Source organism: Suillus subaureus, assembly GCF_016647635.1.
Source record: "Suillus subaureus strain MN1 chromosome Unknown BJ212scaffold_19, whole genome shotgun sequence".
Lineage (NCBI taxonomy): Eukaryota > Fungi > Basidiomycota > Agaricomycetes > Boletales > Suillaceae > Suillus > Suillus subaureus.
Window position 1 is genome coordinate 181,885 of NW_024538575.1, and position 17,802 is coordinate 199,686.

Sequence of the window (17,802 nt, forward strand, 5' to 3'; positions counted from 1 at the left end):
TGACGACTGCAAGGATAATTGATGCCGGACAAGCCGAAAGGCAGAGTTGTTCATCTGAAACATGAGTGATAGTAACAACTAATTACACTAAAGAAAATGTATTGTAGTGGGTGAATATAAACTGTCTAGAGTAAAGGACTGTTAGCCAGATGTAAGTATATGTTTGATACCATTGAACTTGAATGGTTTCATTATCAAACTCATGCATGATGGCATCAGGGAGTACACGATGACTGTGGTAGCGCTTTGCGGCCCATGCTGCCTGTTGTCCATTCGGACCCTTCTGATATGCATCCATGAACCTCTGGGATCTAATGGAATATCTGTGGAATGATAGATACTGGTCAGTACGGGATGAAAAATGGTTTCCAAAGGACAACATACTTGCACATTGATTCTGGTGTGACTGGGTCAGGGGCCTTGATCACATTGTGTTCTAAATCAGACTCCTTTGATGAATGCAGAAATTTACGATATCTGTGTTTTGCGTTGCCCCAGCATTAAATTATACATGTCAGTTCCACAAAAATTATAAGGTACGATCTTACCTGGTCCTCGTTGTATGAATCAGTACTGACTCTCCTCTTCTTCCATGGTAAGTTGGCCATCCAGGCCATCACTTTGCGCTTGCACCCAGCCATGCTCAAGGCAGAATTACTTACAAGCTCCACCATGGCACATACACAGTACTTTTCGGCAAATAAGTACTCTCCAACTCAAAATTTCAACATAACAACTCTTCCTGTTGTTATCTCGGAAAACGGAAAGCGCTCGTAATTTTTTATCATTTTTCTGCATCGTTGTGCGATGCAATATTTTTTATATGTATCGTAGTTGAATTGTGATGTATATTTTATCTACTTGTAACACTATTGTCACGATTTGTCACGTGAGGTCTGATGAACGCGCTTGAGAACTACCTTAGCATGTTCATGTGCACTGCGGAACTCAGTTATAATTGTCTTCCGATGAACATGCTACCTTCATCATCTTCCTAATTTGTGCGTAAGGTTGGAACTCACAATCTTGCGCACAAATTAGGAAGCTACTATTATATATATCGGTAATGGTGCAAGCGCCCATCCCTGACTCGTGGATTTTCGCTTCGCATTTTATTCCCGTGTTATAGGTACATGATGCGTGGATACTCCATCCAATTACGACTGTCCATAACCAAATTCATCAGAGAGCTACTGCACTATACAATGAGAAATGATAAACTCGTCCCGGATTAGGCGTGCTCAATCCTACCTACCTCAGTGACTTGCCAGCCTATTTTTATTGCTGCACTTTTCACTACCCACCATCACAGGCCCATCTTCATTTCTGCAGTTATACTTAGACTTTTGTTCCCGGACACCTTGAATTTTTCAGCACTGTCCTGGACTCTCGGAGGACTTGCATAATCTATTTATTTCGCGAACACCCTCGAGCTTCATCTGCTAGCAGCAGTTACACACATCATTATGAAGGGATCCGCTCGCCAGGGCCCGGAACTGGTTAAGCACACTCTTACAGAGAAAGCTTTCAGGTGATGCGAGAGGGTGCAGAAGGCTACTAAAATTTGGAAGACAAAGAAAAAAAGAGAAAACTTACATGCATGAGGTAGCCGCAGCCCGCAGGTGCACGTGGGGAGTATGAGTGAATATGAGTGACCCCGCGACAGGGGTTGTCGGACATTGGCGCACATATGCTATTAGGACCAAAGAAATGAAAGAATAGACTTACCACGGAAGACGCAAGATGGAGTTGAATGCGGGGGGTGCTAACAGGTATGTAGGACTGAAAGCCGGCGGCAGATGGAGGAGCATCGTTAGCTAGGACATAGCAAGAGGCGTCGGAAGAGGTGTGGTACTTATGTATATGGATCTTCGGATCTTGGTAAAAAAAATCATGTATGTACCGGTACGTACGTATAAGAGTTGCATCAGCTGTAGTAGTATATGGTACATGAAGTGCATGAAGTTCAAGTAACTTCCATCCGCCGTTGCACTTGCTTAATCGAAATCGGTCGTGAGACTTGAGAGTCCTCTGCAGGGCGCGGCTGCAGGTGTTCAGTCTACTAGTCACCGTCCGTCAACAATCATACTCGTACTCGATCATTTTACCACAAGATTGCGATACATCAAAGCGACCAGAAGCAAAAAACTATGAATATACAGTATTGAGTTTCGATTCCGGTCAACTATGGGAAGAATAGCTCCCACCCCAATAAGACGATCCATTTCCAGGAAGCCCACAAGTTTCCAAGTCTTTTCCACCGAGCGCTTCCCGAATCGTCGAATTCGTGCTCTCCAAACTCTGGCACCTCGTCATCGTTGTCCCAAGTGAAGCCTCCCGACCATGCCTGCCCTTGAATAGCGTGTTGAATGGGATGCGCGGAGAACCAATCTGTCCACTGCTCAGGGGACTGGGTAAGGACGTGAGCGATCCAGACGACATCGAAGCGTCCAATCCAGCGCTGGCTCCACCCGAAGACACAGGGAACTCGACGATGTCTGCTGGGGTCGTTGGTAGCAACCCAGGTTGTGCGTGAGCCAGAAAAGCCTTTGTCTCCTCAGCATCGAAAAGTTCTGGAGGGAGCTGTTCATTTTCGATGTCTGACTTCCGCCTGTAGAAAGATGCGATGAACACCGAGGGCGTGTGCATGAAAGAAGTTGTACGTACGCGTTCTCGAAGCCGGAAATGGTATCTTTAATGCCCTCTGTACCCAACGCTAGTGTGCCGTATGGCAACTCGCTAGAACCAGATGATCTGAAACCTTCACCGACTCCTCTCTGCGTCAGATTCGTCAGACTAGCGCAACGTGTACACAAGGATCCCGTACCGGAGAAGAGCAAACACACGCGCCATCCGATCAACTGCAAGGATCTTATTTTTGATGATCTTTCGCCTCGCTTCTTCGTGATGAGCTACTGGTGAAACAACATTTTCCTTATCAGACTCCTCGAGCTTCTCTTTACTGTGCACAGGGACAAGCATATCCGTGACTATATGCGCCGCTCAGTTCTGGTTAGACGCTCCAATAAGCTTCGTGAACGTACTTTTCTCTCCTACAAAGGGTAAACTCCATGTAAACACGTCCATGAAGTTAGATAGCCAGTACGGATGAGGCGTGCAGTTAAACTGCCGAATGGTCATCACGTTGCTCTCGTACTTCGGGACGGCGGCTTTTTTGTTGTACACGTCGAGGTAGTTGGGAGTAGAAAAGATTGTCGTGACAGAAGGGAAGCCTGTGGTATGTGTCTTCCGGTACAAGCGGTATCTTTTGAGCGACTACATACATAAGTAAAATGAACGGCTGTGCAATCAAAACATACCCGGCATCTTGCGCTTCATGTGCGCGAATGATCGAAAGAAGATGATGAACTAAGAGGTAACTTGGTATCTACATGTCGAAGATTAATTGCTGTACATCGGGAACCTGAGACGACTCACGTGAAGAAGTAGGAACAACCACGAACATGATTATGAACGAAGCTTTCATTCATCTTCTCTTGCCCAAAGTCTTCGACAGGAATTGACCATAAAATATCGCACATCAGCCCGTGTGTCGGAGGCTCACGGAACAGGTCAATCTAAATGCGATATAAATGAACATGGCGTCATTGAAGATCCGCGAATGGACGTACCGCTCTGATATCATCCAAAGTGTTCAGCTCTGGTGAAAGACCGGCGTGGATACATAGGAATTGCTTGCTCATGATGGCAGCAAGGAGAAGTGCACAACAGGATTCCTGCAAGCGTCCTTGTGTTTGCCTAAATGGCGTTAGTGGCGGATTCGTTTAGAGATGGAGTGACTGAAACATACATTCAAGCTTGAAAGTGAATCACGTGTGAGATGCTGGCGTAGGAGAAGGAAGAGGGTATCGGTATACCATGCAGATCATCTTGATTAAGGGACCATAGATATAGAACACACTGTATGATGGGATGAAGGTTGAGTATAAACGCGGGCGCAGCCGATCAACAGTAATTCCCGGGGATAAGGTACTGCTGACACTTATAACCGCGGGGTATGAATGTGGGAATGCCACCGTTATTTGATATCTCTTCGAACCTCCAGTCAATCCGTTCTGTGATCACGAGACTGGGAGTACGTCGTTCTGTTTCCTTCCCGCCCGCGTTTACGCTAACGTGTACCTAGTTTGATCACACTGTCTAGGTACACTGATATAGTCCGTTCTCCGAGGCCGAGGTCTGATCTAGATCTAACATACGATGATCAGTAATGCATCATCAATTGAGAGCGCATACATATTGCCCATAGACATACTAGGATTATGCCCGCCCTCTGCCACTGCTTCCTGAGGGTGAGAGTCGCCTTCAGTGCACCATTTACGACCCTTGCATCCGTCGTGTTGTCTTGGAAGGTACATGGCCAAGTAGTACGAGGACGAGCTCGATTCGTGGCTAACGTGTTCACTCCAACCCTCCGTCCAATCCCTGAAAACTCGCTGGGAGAAATGGCTATCTTGGACTTTTGGGCGTCGCATATCATCTTGGATTGTGGGGTCGCGTCTCATAGGTGGAGGCTTGAACACCGATAATGAAACCTTGTATCCATACCATTGGGCAACTCCCATCCACGCTCTGAACTGCCGGATCATGTTACTGAAGGTCTTAGATGAGTCACACAACCATGTTTCCTGCTCTGGAATCGATGATCACACCTATAACTTGAACTCATTCAATAGAACTCTCGGGGTCCATCGGACTTCCAGGCCGAGGAAGAACCCGTACCTCGAGCTCGGCACGTCCGAGTACTTTCACGGAGCCAATTGACACATTCCGTGTCGTGCTTTCAGACTTCCTGATTGTCGCCTGCTTTGTGAAAGGTGCGCATACATCTCCACTTGAGGTTTTTTCCCACAATTTTTCACACTAATAGCCTATCTGCAAAATCACTGAAATGAACGCTTGACTTGCACGCGTTTCGGGCGCTCACGAACGCTTACGACTTCAGTAGCACACTCTGAAGATAACATGGACTTGATTTGATCTTTAAAATAATATAGGTAAAACAGACAACATGGTGCAGTTGAGCCGCAACGAAACAAACAATGTAACTAGTGCAAGTCTGAGCGCAATGCACGACACACCTGGTCACTGTGATTGTAAAAAGCTGAATCGACTTGGGTGCAATAACGACTAAAAAGGTGCGCGAGCCGACTGTATGGCTCCCAGAAAGCGCCTCGGAGGCTCGTATCCGAATTTCGCATTTTCAGATGGCGGCCGGCCACTGTGATTCATTTAAGAAATGCCGTTCTTAATGATTTTTGGCTTATTTGTTCTTGATCCGTCGTGTGTTCAGCCATCATTAAGTTGTGATTAAGCAATGTAGACTTCCTGATGGCCCTACATACTACTATCTCACGTCGTAATCAGGCAATGATCAGTGATAATTTTTCTTTTGTCCAAAAATCTATAATCAATCTCATCTCTGTCGTTCTATGCCTTCGAGGCTAGGTGGCGGGAAAGGCGGGAAAAACTGATGGCATTGCATAAGCTTGGCTAAATACAGACGATTCAAGAGTCTGGGATGTAAAGAGTGGAGTATTTGGGCAAAAGCCCGAAGGGCTTTTCGGCCTGGCGCATGTGATCGAACCTAGGGTTTCGAGGTGAGCTGTGGGGTGGGCGGGTACCGATCAGGCCACCCTGCGTGAAGCTCGAAACTCCGGAAGCGAACACGGTGCATCAGACAAATGATACAATACGAAACTACTACTATGCAGAATGATCTTGAATGTGGAATCGTTTGTCTGCATCCTGAGAGAGGGAGTGGTGGGTGGGTGCGCAAGAATGAGAAAAGGAGAGAGAAATGGGTGCGCAGATCAACTGTGCTATACGACTGACGCGCGACTGACTTGGTAGGAGGCAAGGAAATCCTGCGCCACATTTGCTTACTCGTGCGTAGACTAACTTCTGTGCTAGCCGAGGCACGAGGCTAGCGCAGAAAACCATTTACCTCACTGGTGCATGATTTTCACCAATCGGCAAGCTGCATCCCTGAACCGTAAGCATTCGTAACACATCAGACTTCTTCCACTACTAAGTGAGAACTAGGGTGTTTGACAGATACATGCTTCAATGGCTTTACTCACTTGGGTAGTATACAGCAGAATCTGCTGTAAAACACTGCTCGCTTAGGGCTCGAGTTCGAACAAACCGTGAGAGGTCCGAATAATAACAGGGTACCAGACACCGTATAAATACAGCTGCCATAGAACGTATGGATGCCAGCCAAAGAGCCTTCCGATCAGTATGTCTGTCCCCTATGATAGCCCCACCGCCGGGAAATTAGCCAGCACCAAGATCTTCATACCAAACACGGTCTCAACATGGCCATGGCCCCGTTGTCTAAACCAGTACTACTCTGAAGTCAAGGTCGAATCTGCTGCTTGGTTTTCGAGCTTTAAAGCCTTCAATAGTGCTAAAGCACTAGATGCCTTTGAATGCATCAATTCTGGTAAGACGTGGCACATGATAGTCCTGTCAACATGTTCAGGTCATTTGTCAGATCTTGTTAGTTGTTTAGGTCACCCAATCGCGAGCAAAGGTGAGCTACAATTTCAACTGATAACTTACTGAGAAATATATCTGCTGGTAGTGCATGTTCGCAGCGTTTGCGACGTAATGAGAATTTTCTTTGTCATAGATGAATACTCGGATGTATCAAAGCCAAGCGATGTCCGCGAACAGAAGAACATTGTCATGGACGCTTTGCATAACCCCTATAAACCACGTCCCAAAGGAGAGTGGGTCGGTGGAGAAATCGTACGCCAGTGAGTGTTTTGTTGTCTGATAATCAGCCAGGGACTTATCTCACCGACAGATTCTGGGAGCGCACCATACGAGATGCTAGTGCGCAGTCACAGAAGCGGTTCATCGTAACATTCAACTTGTATCTAGAGGGCCTGGTGCAACAGGCAATTGACCGAAACGAACATCGCATCCGTGATATTCAAAGTTACATCGATGTGCGCCGTGACACGGTCGCAATGAAGCCCGTATTCGCGCTTTTGGAGTTGGGCCTGGATATTCCAGATCAGGTTATATCCCACTCAACAATCGAGACCATGGCTATCGCATGCATGGATATGATCTTTATTGATAATGTCAGTAATTTTTCTGCGGACACCGCGCTAATGACACTCATAAATGTATGACAGGATATTGCATCCTACAATATGGAGCAAGCACGCGGAGATGCTAGTCACAATGTGATAACTATTGTCATGCGTGAGTTTGATACGGACGTCCATGGTGCCATATTGTGGGTGGCAGATCTTCATATGGAAACCCAGAAAAGGTTCTTGCAGGCGATGGCAGCCGTTCCAAAATGGGGAGAGCCCATTGACTCGCAGGTGAGAGAGTACTGTGATGGCTTGGGAAACTGGGTGCGCGCGAATTATGAGTGGAACTTCGAGACCGAGAGGTACTTGGGCACCAAGGGTCCAGAAATTCAGAGAAATAAATGGGTGTCACTGATGCCGAAGGACTGCCTGAAATCTAAAGAGATTGGACCTGTACATGTTGATAGCTCTCTACTTTAGAACTTATGTGTTTCATGGGCAAATGAAGATCTGGAAAAGTCCTCTGAAAAGTGTTCGAAAAGGTTCTGGAAATTGGCCCTGTTTGCACCTATTACTTCTCGAATTTGGCCACAGGTCTGATTTACGTTGGAATATGACCACCCAGACTTTCATAGCCCGAAAAGCTGCCTGCCGCACCAAGAAAGACGCTACTGCAGTCATCTTGGCTGTTTTTTTTAATCGGCATACTGTCTTTTGTACTCTTTGTAATTCAACCTACCACGAGGCCGCATCGCCAACGCGCCCTAGCTTCTTTCAAACGTGCACTACCAATGTGTTCGTTCCCCGGATGATCATCGATCATACATATGTTCTGCTTGCACTATTTAGGCTACACTTTTTCCACAAACACTTTCACTTCCGCCATGTTCAAGACTGGGAGAACCTAGATCCATAACCAGTCTGGACTATGATCACGATGTGAATATAAATGACGCACTGGATTGGGGGGCGTGTCAATCGCTACGAAGACATAAGTCCTGATCCCTGTCAGTAATGTCGCAGTATTACCCATTCGTTATAGATAAAATTTATGCCCGTCGGCAACGAAGGTTTGTTTTTGGTTCGGGCATGCAGCTGTCGGCAGGACTTTTGGACTGTTCAGCTTCATTGTGATGTTCTTAGAGATCCGAACCATAATAAAGGTATAGAAGTCTTGCCTTGAATAGAGGCAGCACGATCGCAATAAAAATGAATGTGAAAGCTTGTTATCATGATCTAACCCATACATGTGGACTCATTCTTACCTTCCAAATGTCTTACAGGAGTCTTGAGAATATTATTAGATCACCGATAACTGTCATGAGATTATATGACTAAAAAGGTTTGTAGGCGCTGGTTCGTAATATTTGAAGATCGAATATAGCCTCCTGGATCATCGAGATTATGCTCTCTAAACCCCGCCGCCTCGTCAAGGAACTCGTCGTCGTCGTTCCAAGCGAAGCCTGCTGATCATGTCTGCCCTTGAATGGCGTGTCGAACGAGGTGCATGGAGAACCCATATGTCCACCGCTCGGGAGACTGCGTAAGGATGTTAGCGATCCAGAAGATATGGAAGTGTGCACTCCAACGCAGACTCCACCCGGAGACGCAGGGGACTCGACAATGTCTGCTGGGTCGTTGGTAGCGATCAAGATTGTGCTTGAGCCAGAAAAGCCTTTGCCTCTTCGACATCGAAAAGTTCTGGGGGAGCCGTTCATTTTCAATGTCTGACTTCCGCCTGTAGAAAGATGTATGAACACCAGGAGCGTATTCAGGGAAAGAAATTGTACGCACGCGTCCTCGAAGCTGGAAATGGCATCTTTAATGCCCTCTGTACCGAAAGCCAGCGTGCCGTATGGGAACTTGCTAGAACAAGATATACTCTTAAGCTCCGAAACGTTCTCCGACTCGTCTTGGCGCGAGAATCGTCAAACTTGGAGCAAGGATCCTATACCAGAGTAGATCAAACACACGCGCCATCCGACCAACTGCAAGGATCTTATTTTTGATGATCTTTCGCCTCACCTCTTCGTGGTGGGTTACTTGTGAAACAACATTTTCCTCGTCAGACTCTTTGAGCTCTTCTTTGCTGCAAGTATTTAGCACAGCGACAAGCATATCCGTGACTATATGCACCGCTCAGTTTTGAAAAGACGCTCTAACTAAGCTTCGTGAACGTACTTTTCTCTCCCACAAAGGGCAAACTCCATGTAAATACATCTATGAAGTTAGGTAACCAATACGGATGAGGCGTGCGGTTAGACTGCCGAATGTTCATCACGTTGCTCTCGTACTTCAGGACAGCAGCTTTGTTGTTATACATGTCGAGGTAGTTGAGAGCAGAAAAGATCGTCATGACAGAAAGAAGACCTGTGGTTTTTGTCTTCCGATACATGCGATATCTTTTGAGCGACTATATGAGTATAATGAACGGCTGTACAATCAAAACATACCCGGCATCTTGCGCTTCATGTGCGCGAATGATCGAAAGAAGATTATTTCGCTCTAAGAACTGACAAGCAGCTTGGTAACTGCATGCCGAAGATTAATCACTGTACATCAGGCACCTGAGACGACTCACGTGAAGAAGTAGGAATAACCCCGGATGTGATTATGAATGAAGCTCTCTCTTGCTCAAAGTCTTCGACAGGATCCGACCATAGAATATCGCACATCAGCCCGTGTGTCGGAGGCTCGCAGAACCGGTCAATCTAAACGAGATATAAATGAACATGGTGTCATTGAAGATCCGTGAATGGACATACCGCTTTGATATCATCCAAAGTGTTCAGCTCTGGTGAAAGACCCCATGGATGCATAGGAATTGCTTTTTGATGATGGCAGCAAGGGGAAGTGTACAAAGGGATTTCATGCAAGTGTCATAGATGCGCTCTGAGTACTTGTGCTTGTCTGAATGGCGTTAGTGGCGGATTCATAGAGATTCGAAGTAACTGACACATACATTCAAGCTTGAAAGTGAGATAACGTGTGAGATGCTAGCATCCATGATTGCCACGGAGAAGGAAGAGAGTATCGGGATACCAGATCATCTTGATCAAGGGACCATATAGAACACACTGTATGATGGAGGTCGAGTATAAATGCGAGCGCGGCCGATCAACATAATCCCGGCTGATAAGGTACCGTGTCGTACCCCGACGCTTATAACCGCGAGGTATGAATGTGGGAATGCCACCACTATTTGATATTTCTTCCCTCAGTCCGTTCTCTGAGAGGTAAGCCCCACAACCTATCTATCCAGATGCTCACGATCTTTTCCATCCTCAAGTCGGCGACGGTCTCCAATGAGCCATCACCCGTAACATGCATCACCAACTGATTCTCATCTTCATTTCTCATGTTCTTCATCTGCATCACTTACTTACTCTTATTTTCTCTTCGACAGATCGTCCTGTGATGGATGTGTATAATGATGTAGTACTGGTGAGTGTTCCGCCATGATCCTCCCCTTTCCCCGAGATGCTCTATAACATACAAGCATATGTCCGATTTTTATGATGGACAAACTGTTCTCCCTGAGGCAACGCATCTCATCGTTGTTAACTCTTGTCTGACATCTCGTTTTCTAGGCACTCGCTTTGTGACCTCGTCATTGGTCTATTGATCCAGTACTTTCTGTATTATTACTTGACAAACATTGTATGATGTTGGTCAGGTTGACTTCATAGAGCCAATTGCAATATGGTGTCGTGCTTTCTGATTGCGTCTTGCTTTGCGAAAGGCGTGGGTACATCCCCATTTGAGGCTTTCTATAGCCTTTCACACTGGCACAATTCAATGCGGTGTAAAACGCTCTTGAAAAATTGGCGTAACTGAAGGTCACAGATTGCACACATTCATCTACATTTCGAGCACACTCATGTGCGCCATATATATCAGGAGGTTATATACAACACACGCAAACTGCCGTTCGCGGGTAAAACAAGGAGCAAAGTAAGAAAGTGGAAACTACTGATAATATCTAGCGTGATCAAGGCTTGTCGCATACTTCCACCTAGTTTCCATCAATATTGTTCCGATGTTGACGACGTAAGTGACCATCCAGACTGCAGCGACAACGCGGCAGATCATGCTCTGAGAGGAAAACCCTGCAATCAACATCGCTGGGGTGAAATGCATGAGGGACCAGAGGGCCTCAAATGACAGAACGACTCACCAAATATGAAACAATGTAGGGAGCAGGCGATGAAGAACATGGGAGTGACTATTGACAACAGGTAGGACAACACGAAATAGCTGCCTAGCTTAAGTTGCTAATCATATTTATGTCAGTCGGTGCAAGATATACCACAAGAATGACCCTTACCTCTTGAATCCAATGCCGATCGGTGTGTAGCCAACGTATCATGCTCGTACCAGATGTCAGCAGCGCGATCATAGCGAGCATGAGGGATATAAAGAGCAGGCAATGGGGAGCGGGTAACGTATAGTCAAAGTATGACACAGGAGAGCCGGTAGTGACGAAAACACCACTTATAGCAAGGATAACGCCCGCCTTTTTGAAAGTATGTCAGCACCGGATTCAGCTCACGCGGAGTAGGACAGCTTACTGTGGTGATAGTGCTGGTCAGGATAGAGCACAACCTAGTTCTGACGGTTTCGAATGCTTGCTCTGATTGGAGGGACTTCCAATGATCTTCAAGATCTGGGCGTCCAAGCGCTAAAAAACAAAGTACTCTCGTCGAGAGAGACGTGCAATGAAGGGCCTCGGGGAGTTGTTCTTCAGCAAGAGCTCTTGGGTCAGCAGTCGCATCATATGACTTGAAAGGCAAGCGTAGTTCAGTGATACAGCAAGGATTCCAAAGTGTTGAAAGCGCACCTGAGTGGAACGAAGTGAAGCCATGGAGTCAAATGAGAGAGTAGACATGTCGAACTAATGCTCATACTGAGCAGAGGGGTGCAACTTATTATAAGCGGATTGAAGCTGTGACAAAATATGTGACATCTTCCCAATGTGTAGCTCTTTCACACACAGAAGCTTCTGCTTGGAAGTTGTATGTATGTCCATCCCCGGACATATAGAGGATGGAATTACCCGGCTCAAATATAAAGCATCAGTGATGGAGACAACGGAGCACGACGGACGTATAGAGGATGGACGGATGCAGTAGAGGATGGAACATAAAGCATCCGTGATGAAGCTTAGATATAACGGATGATTTATTCAAACTAACATTGACCTAATTTTTGCCACACTGAATCGCAGCTTCATCCGCAACAATATTTATAGGTTGCATCTCAGTATGAGCATCAATCTATATTCACTCTTTTATCTCGCTCCATGGCCTCACCCTATTCCACCAAGGTACGCTTTCAAAACTTTGGAATCCTTGCCGTATCACTGAACTACGCTTGCCCTTCAAGTCATATGATGCGACTGCTGACCCAAGAGCTCTTGCTGAAGAACAACTCCCCGAGGCCCTCCGTCGCACATCCCTCTTGGCGAAGGTACTCTGTTTTTTTGGCGCTTGGATGCCCAGACCTTGAAGATCATTGGAAGTCCCTCCAGTCAGAGCAAGCATTCGAAACCGTCAGAACTAGGTTGTGCTCTATCCTGGCCAGCACTATCACCACAGTAAGTTGTCCCACTCCGCGCGAGCTGAATCCGGCGCTGACTACCCCTCAAAAAGGCGGGGGTCCTCCTCGCTATAAGTGGTGTTTTTGTCACTACCGGCTCTCCTGTGTCATACTTCGACTATGCGTCACCCGCTCCTCATTGTCTGCTCTTCGTATCCCTCATGTTCGCTGTGATCGCGCTGTTGACATCCGGCTCGAGCATGATACGTTGGGTGCACGCCGATCGGCACTGGACTCAAGAGGTAAGGATCATTCTCATCATACCGATTGCGCCGACTGACCTAAATATGATCAGCAACTTGAGCCAGGCAGCTACTTTGTGTGGTCATACCTGTTGTCAATAGTCACCCCCATGTTCTTCGTTGCTTGGCCCCTACATTGTTTCGTATTCGGTGAATTGTTCCATCATTTGACGCTCTCTGGTCCCTCATGCATTTCACCCCAGCGATGTTAATTGCGGGGTTTTCCTCTCAAAGCATGATCTGCCGTGTCATCACTGCGGTCTGGATGGTCGCATACGTCGTGAACATTGGGATAATATTGATGGAAGCTATGTGGAAGTATGCGACAAGCCTCAATCACGCTAGATATCGCTAGTAGTTTTCACTTTCCACTTCGTAAGCCTGGCGCTTACGACCAAATCTCTCAAACCTGTTGTCCGCTGCTACACTTGCCTCTGAATTGATCAATCGTGAGACTCAGGAGAGCTCTGTGGCAGGTCGATAGAGGCATTCAATCTACTAATCATCAATAAAGTTGTCCATTAACAATCATACTCATACCTGTTCTTTTCACCACAAGGTTGTGATGCACGAAAGCGACTAGAAAAAAGACTGGATATACAGGTATCCACCTTCGATCTAAACTAGCTATGGGAAGAATTACCACTCACCCCCATAAAACAAACTATTTCCAAGAAGCCCACGAGTTTCTAGGTATTTCCCATCGAGCACTTCCTGGATCAATCGAAACCGTGCTCTCCAAACTCCAGCACCTCGTCGAGGGACTCGTCATTGTCATCCAAAACAAAACCTGCCGACCATGTCTGTCCTTGAATGGCATGCGCGGAGAACCCATCTGCCCATTGCTCAGGGGACCAGGTCAGGATGTCAGTGACCCAGATGACATGGAAGTGTCCACTCCAGCACCAGCTCCACCCAGCGACATAGGGGACTCGACAATGTCGGCTGGGGTTGTCAGTAGTAACCTGATTGTGCTTGAGCTAGGAAAGCCTTTGCCTCTTCGGCATCGAAAAGTTCCGAAAGGAGCCATTCATTTTCAATGTTTGACTTCTGTCTGTAAGAAGATGTGATGAACACCGAGAGCGTATGCAGGGAAAGCGTCCTCGGAGCTGGAAATAATATATTTAATACCTTCTGTACCCGAGGCTAGCGCCTGCTAGAACCAGATAAGCTCTTGGGCTCCAAGACCTTCTCCGACTCCTCTCTCCGACAGATTCGTCAGACTAGCGCAGCACATAGACAAGGATCCCATACTGGAGCAGAGCAAACACATGTGACATCCATTGACCTTTTGCCTCGCCTCTTCATGTGGGATACTCGTGAAACAACATTTTCCTCATCAGACTCTTCGAGCTCTTCTTTGCTGCAAGTATTTAGCACAGCGACAAGCATATCCGTGACTATATGCGCCGCTCAGTTTTGAATAGACGCTCCAAATAAGCTTCATGAACGTACTTTTCTCTCCCACAAAGGGCAAGCTCCATGTAAATACGTCCATGAAGTTAGGTAGCCAGTACGGATGAGGCGTACAGTTAAACTGCCGAATGTTCATCACGTTGCTCTCGTACTTCAGGACGGCAGCTTTGTTGTTATACACGTCGAGGTAGTTGGGAGCAGAAAAGATCGTCATGACAGAAGGAAAACCTGTGGTTTTTGTCTTCCGATACATGCGATATCTTTTGGGCCATCACATGAGTATAATGAACGGCTGTACAATTAAAACATACCCGGCATCTTGCGCTTCATGTGCGCGAATGATCGAAAGAAGATTATTTCGCTCTAAGAACTGACAAGCAGCTTGATAACTGCATGCCGAAGATTAATCGCTGTACATCGGGAACCCGGGACGACTCACGTGAAGAAGTAGGAACAACCCCGAACGTGATTATGAACGAAGCTCTCATTCATCTTCTCTTGCCCAAAGTCTTCGACAGGATCCGACCATAGAATATCGCACATCAGCCCGTGTGTCGGAGGCTCGCGGAACCGGTCAATCTAAATGCGATATAAATGAACATGGCGTTATTGGAGATCCGCGAATGGACGTACCGCTCTGATATCATCCAAAGTGTTCAGCTCTGGTGAAAGACCGCCGTGGATACATAGGAATTGCTTGTTCATGATGGCAGCAAGGGGGAGTGCACAGAAGGATTCCATGCACGCGTCATAGATACGCTCTGAGTACTTGTGTTTGCCTAAATAACGTTAGTGGCGGATCCGTTTAGAGATAAAGTGACTGAAACATACATTCAAGCTTGAAAGTGAAATAATCTGTGAGATGCCGGCATTCATGATTGCCACGGAGAAGGAAGAGGGTATCGGGATACCAGATCTTGAGGGACCATAGATACAGAACGCACTGTACGATGGGATGAGTTGGAGAAGGTCGAGTATTAATGCGGAACACACCTCTATACTGAAGTATCCCCGATCAACGTAATCCCCGAGGAATAGGTATCGTGTGTCTGCTGGGCTGCCGCCAACTTCAAACAGTTTCATGAGGTCGTACTGGAGGGATGATCAGTAATGCATCATCAGCTTGACGAACAATCGAGAGCGCATACATATTGACCATGGATATCGCCACAAACTAGGTGAGAAGGTCGGTTGGTATGGGGTGACCACGGCAGACGACAAGCACACTCACCTGTGATTGGCGCGTCGACCTGCAGGACGTTAGGCTCCGCACGAAGGAGTGCAGTTGCCTTTTCCAAAATCCATATCGCCTGATCCTCGGTGACACGGCCTTCGCGGTAAAAGTGGTTCTTGAGGAACGCTACGTCAGGTTTGGTGGGATCTTGTCTGGAGAAAAACTGGGCATCTGTCGGGACGCCCATAGCTGGTGCTTGCACCTGCAATGAGAGCCTCAGTGGGCGGTTAAAATGAGGAACTGATGACGCGGGCGCACATCTTTGACAACCCGCTCTTGTGTGCTGATTGTGTTGCCATCTTCAAGTATGTGCTGAGTGAAGTCGATATCAGGCGGCGGCTTCTTGTGTTGGATCTGCTCAATTGCACGGTCAACATGAGCTTGTGCGATGTGCATGATGACGGGAATTGAAGAAGATATCGGTCGCACACGGATAGAAGGGAGTTGCAAATGAGACGCTCAGTGGCGGTGACTGGAGAAAATACCCCTGGGCCCACAGCTTCAAAGTTTTAACACGAAGAAGTGTCTATTATTATTGTGGTCAAGCTACAGCACACTACTGCGGAAATAGCTAATGGGAAATACGCCTATCGTCCATCTCCTGTATAATGCAGTATATCATGAACCGAAGTACACGCTCAGAACATGTTTTGCAACATGGAAACCTAATAACGAGACAACATAGCTCGCAAATAGCGGTAATAGTGGGGCCAGTAATATTTCAGAGCGTATCAAGAATGGTAGGGCTGAATGTGAAGAAAGAAATTAGCAGCGAAATGGAAGAGAAGACTTGCATACCACTCAGTCCGAGGTACACTCCGTAGATATACTGGGCAAACCTGTTGGTGAAATCAATGTTGAAAGGACAATTTAGGTGGCGTGAACTCCAAGACTTGCCCTGCAAGATATAAAGTATTGCCAACAAGGAGGCAAACCCAGTTATCCTTCAACACTACGGGAAGGAGGAACAGTTGCGCTAAATAAAGTGTCAGATACAAGGGAAAAATGCGTTCGTATGAACATCGAAAGCATATGCCCATTCGACCTGAAGAGTCTGTAGGTGATGAATGAGAGGAAGGCGATACCAACACCCGGTTGGAGAAGAACCTATGAAGGAAAATGATGAGTTAGCATCACACCTTGGAAGAGGAGAGCGACGAACCAAAGAAGAGTCGCACTCAGTACACCGACAAGAAGGTAATCTCGCAGTATCATCACAAAGGCTAATCGCACCGCCTGCAGTGGGGAATACGAATACACAATAGACCATGCTACTGCAGCAACTGAACGACGTCGAATACATTATGAATAACTTCTGAATATAGGTTGCATGGATGAATCTCACCAAAGAGGCTTGCAAATAGCAGAATTAAGATTGCTGGGTCATCTCTTGCCCAGGTGTTCTTGGTCTCTACAGTAAACACATGAACGTTGGCTTCAAAACAAGATCTATTGACGTACGCTTGTGGTAGTACACGTTTCGATAACTAATAGTCAGGTGTCAACGGACCATAATTGAGTTGATATTTCAGGAGTTGGCTCACACTCTCTTGGGTGCCAGACAGAGATAAGACAGCTGCCAGAATGCCAGTTCAAAATCCTGCAGATCCAATCTATCTCAGCACGTCTGCCCAGAGCCTAACAGCATGCACTTCACACCATTTGCTGGAATCTATGCAACCGTCGAAACATTAATGGCACACGATTGGAGACAGACATGGGAGTGCCAGACAAATTGTGATTAGGATATGATGGAGATGTTAAAGGAAGTATTGGCATGTCTGTACCAACTCGGGGGCGTCGGAAAAGATTGCGAGATGAAGACACCTTGGATAGAAATTGATAAATGGCGGCTGAGAGGCGATGACAAAGTAGGAGGGCTGATCGGAATCGGGTTCGGAATCAAACTGCTGATGATTTGTAAGCGCGTTTCAAGTGCATTCTGTGCGCTGAGGCAAGTTATGTTTACAATGCTTTTCGATATACTGGCGTACGTATCTAGCAACAAAATAGAACTAGCTGTCTTGCATCTATTCCAAGACGGTGAACCGTACTGCTACCTACTGAGACGGAGCAGCTTCGACATAGGTAGTTGGGATCGGCGTTACAGTTAGTGCGAGGACATTGCAGGAATGGATGTTGCGCATGGGAAGGGTTCCCTTAAGAGAACGTTATTCGGAGCGCTTCTAGTCTGATGGAATCAACGCATCCAGATGATGATTCGACAGCAAAACGC

General features: G+C 46.7%; 9 protein-coding genes across 9 annotated transcripts; 3 read left to right on the forward strand and 6 right to left on the reverse strand.

Moving 5' to 3' along the window:
* Positions 1-63: 63 nt before the first annotated feature.
* BJ212DRAFT_1431676 (uncharacterized protein) lies at positions 64-794 on the reverse strand. Its single transcript, XM_041337695.1, has 3 exons — positions 549-794; positions 385-477; positions 64-323 (listed from the first exon to the last, which is right to left on the reverse strand). Exons 2-3 carry the CDS (start codon positions 390-392, stop codon positions 83-85), a joined length of 249 nt encoding a protein of 82 aa, XP_041192196.1. The 5' UTR covers positions 393-477; positions 549-794; the 3' UTR covers positions 64-82.
* A 1,387-nt stretch (positions 795-2,181) lies between these two features.
* On the reverse strand, positions 2,182-3,704 carry BJ212DRAFT_1481594 (Metallo-dependent phosphatase-like protein; the record flags this gene model as incomplete). The annotated part of the gene is made up of 7 exons (XM_041340284.1): positions 2,182-2,611; positions 2,668-2,775; positions 2,828-2,990; positions 3,045-3,265; positions 3,321-3,380; positions 3,439-3,578; positions 3,633-3,704. The coding sequence occupies 7 exons, from the start codon at positions 3,702-3,704 to the stop codon at positions 2,182-2,184; spliced, it is 1,194 nt and encodes a 397-aa protein (XP_041192197.1).
* Positions 3,705-5,803: 2,099 nt separating this feature from the next.
* BJ212DRAFT_1462673 (terpenoid synthase) lies at positions 5,804-7,600 on the forward strand. Its single transcript, XM_041338931.1, has 7 exons — positions 5,804-6,016; positions 6,067-6,177; positions 6,228-6,469; positions 6,521-6,559; positions 6,611-6,785; positions 6,836-7,118; positions 7,173-7,600. Exons 3-7 carry the CDS (start codon positions 6,265-6,267, stop codon positions 7,554-7,556), a joined length of 1,086 nt encoding a protein of 361 aa, XP_041192198.1. The 5' UTR covers positions 5,804-6,016; positions 6,067-6,177; positions 6,228-6,264; the 3' UTR covers positions 7,557-7,600.
* A 73-nt stretch (positions 7,601-7,673) lies between these two features.
* BJ212DRAFT_1359204 (uncharacterized protein) lies at positions 7,674-8,341 on the forward strand. The gene is made up of 2 exons (XM_041335844.1): positions 7,674-7,980; positions 8,035-8,341. Exons 1-2 carry the CDS (start codon positions 7,690-7,692, stop codon positions 8,089-8,091), a joined length of 348 nt encoding a protein of 115 aa, XP_041192199.1. The 5' UTR covers positions 7,674-7,689; the 3' UTR covers positions 8,092-8,341.
* Positions 8,342-8,546: 205 nt separating this feature from the next.
* BJ212DRAFT_1481596 (Metallo-dependent phosphatase-like protein) lies at positions 8,547-9,895 on the reverse strand (the record flags this gene model as incomplete). Its single annotated transcript, XM_041340285.1, has 7 exons — positions 8,547-8,814; positions 8,871-8,988; positions 9,050-9,202; positions 9,258-9,478; positions 9,530-9,599; positions 9,658-9,787; positions 9,842-9,895. 7 exons carry the CDS (start codon positions 9,893-9,895, stop codon positions 8,547-8,549), a joined length of 1,014 nt encoding a protein of 337 aa, XP_041192200.1.
* A 1,004-nt stretch (positions 9,896-10,899) lies between these two features.
* Positions 10,900-12,029, reverse strand: BJ212DRAFT_253349 (uncharacterized protein). The gene is made up of 5 exons (XM_041342748.1): positions 11,917-12,029; positions 11,648-11,857; positions 11,404-11,592; positions 11,254-11,350; positions 10,900-11,200 (listed from the first exon to the last, which is right to left on the reverse strand). The coding sequence occupies exons 1-5, from the start codon at positions 11,962-11,964 to the stop codon at positions 11,046-11,048; spliced, it is 699 nt and encodes a 232-aa protein (XP_041192201.1). The 5' UTR covers positions 11,965-12,029; the 3' UTR covers positions 10,900-11,045.
* A 142-nt stretch (positions 12,030-12,171) lies between these two features.
* Positions 12,172-13,474, forward strand: BJ212DRAFT_253355 (uncharacterized protein). The gene is made up of 6 exons (XM_041342749.1): positions 12,172-12,402; positions 12,462-12,545; positions 12,598-12,672; positions 12,728-12,916; positions 12,970-13,066; positions 13,120-13,474. The coding sequence occupies exons 1-6, from the start codon at positions 12,379-12,381 to the stop codon at positions 13,269-13,271; spliced, it is 621 nt and encodes a 206-aa protein (XP_041192202.1). The 5' UTR covers positions 12,172-12,378; the 3' UTR covers positions 13,272-13,474.
* A 301-nt stretch (positions 13,475-13,775) lies between these two features.
* On the reverse strand, positions 13,776-16,049 carry BJ212DRAFT_1359222 (Metallo-dependent phosphatase-like protein; the record flags this gene model as incomplete). Its single annotated transcript, XM_041335845.1, has 13 exons — positions 15,825-16,049; positions 15,564-15,768; positions 15,481-15,506; positions 15,326-15,424; positions 15,164-15,275; positions 14,966-15,111; positions 14,772-14,911; positions 14,644-14,721; positions 14,372-14,592; positions 14,195-14,316; positions 13,992-14,069; positions 13,882-13,966; positions 13,776-13,861 (listed from the first exon to the last, which is right to left on the reverse strand). Exons 1-13 carry the CDS (start codon positions 15,960-15,962, stop codon positions 13,776-13,778), a joined length of 1,536 nt encoding a protein of 511 aa, XP_041192203.1. The 5' UTR covers positions 15,963-16,049.
* A 24-nt stretch (positions 16,050-16,073) lies between these two features.
* On the reverse strand, positions 16,074-17,687 carry BJ212DRAFT_1359226 (UNC-50). The gene is made up of 9 exons (XM_041335846.1): positions 17,627-17,687; positions 17,226-17,508; positions 17,111-17,166; positions 17,028-17,053; positions 16,912-16,977; positions 16,729-16,849; positions 16,464-16,673; positions 16,365-16,405; positions 16,074-16,312 (listed from the first exon to the last, which is right to left on the reverse strand). Exons 2-9 carry the CDS (start codon positions 17,343-17,345, stop codon positions 16,185-16,187), a joined length of 768 nt encoding a protein of 255 aa, XP_041192204.1. The 5' UTR covers positions 17,346-17,508; positions 17,627-17,687; the 3' UTR covers positions 16,074-16,184.
* Between the last annotated feature and the right edge of the window lie 115 nt (positions 17,688-17,802).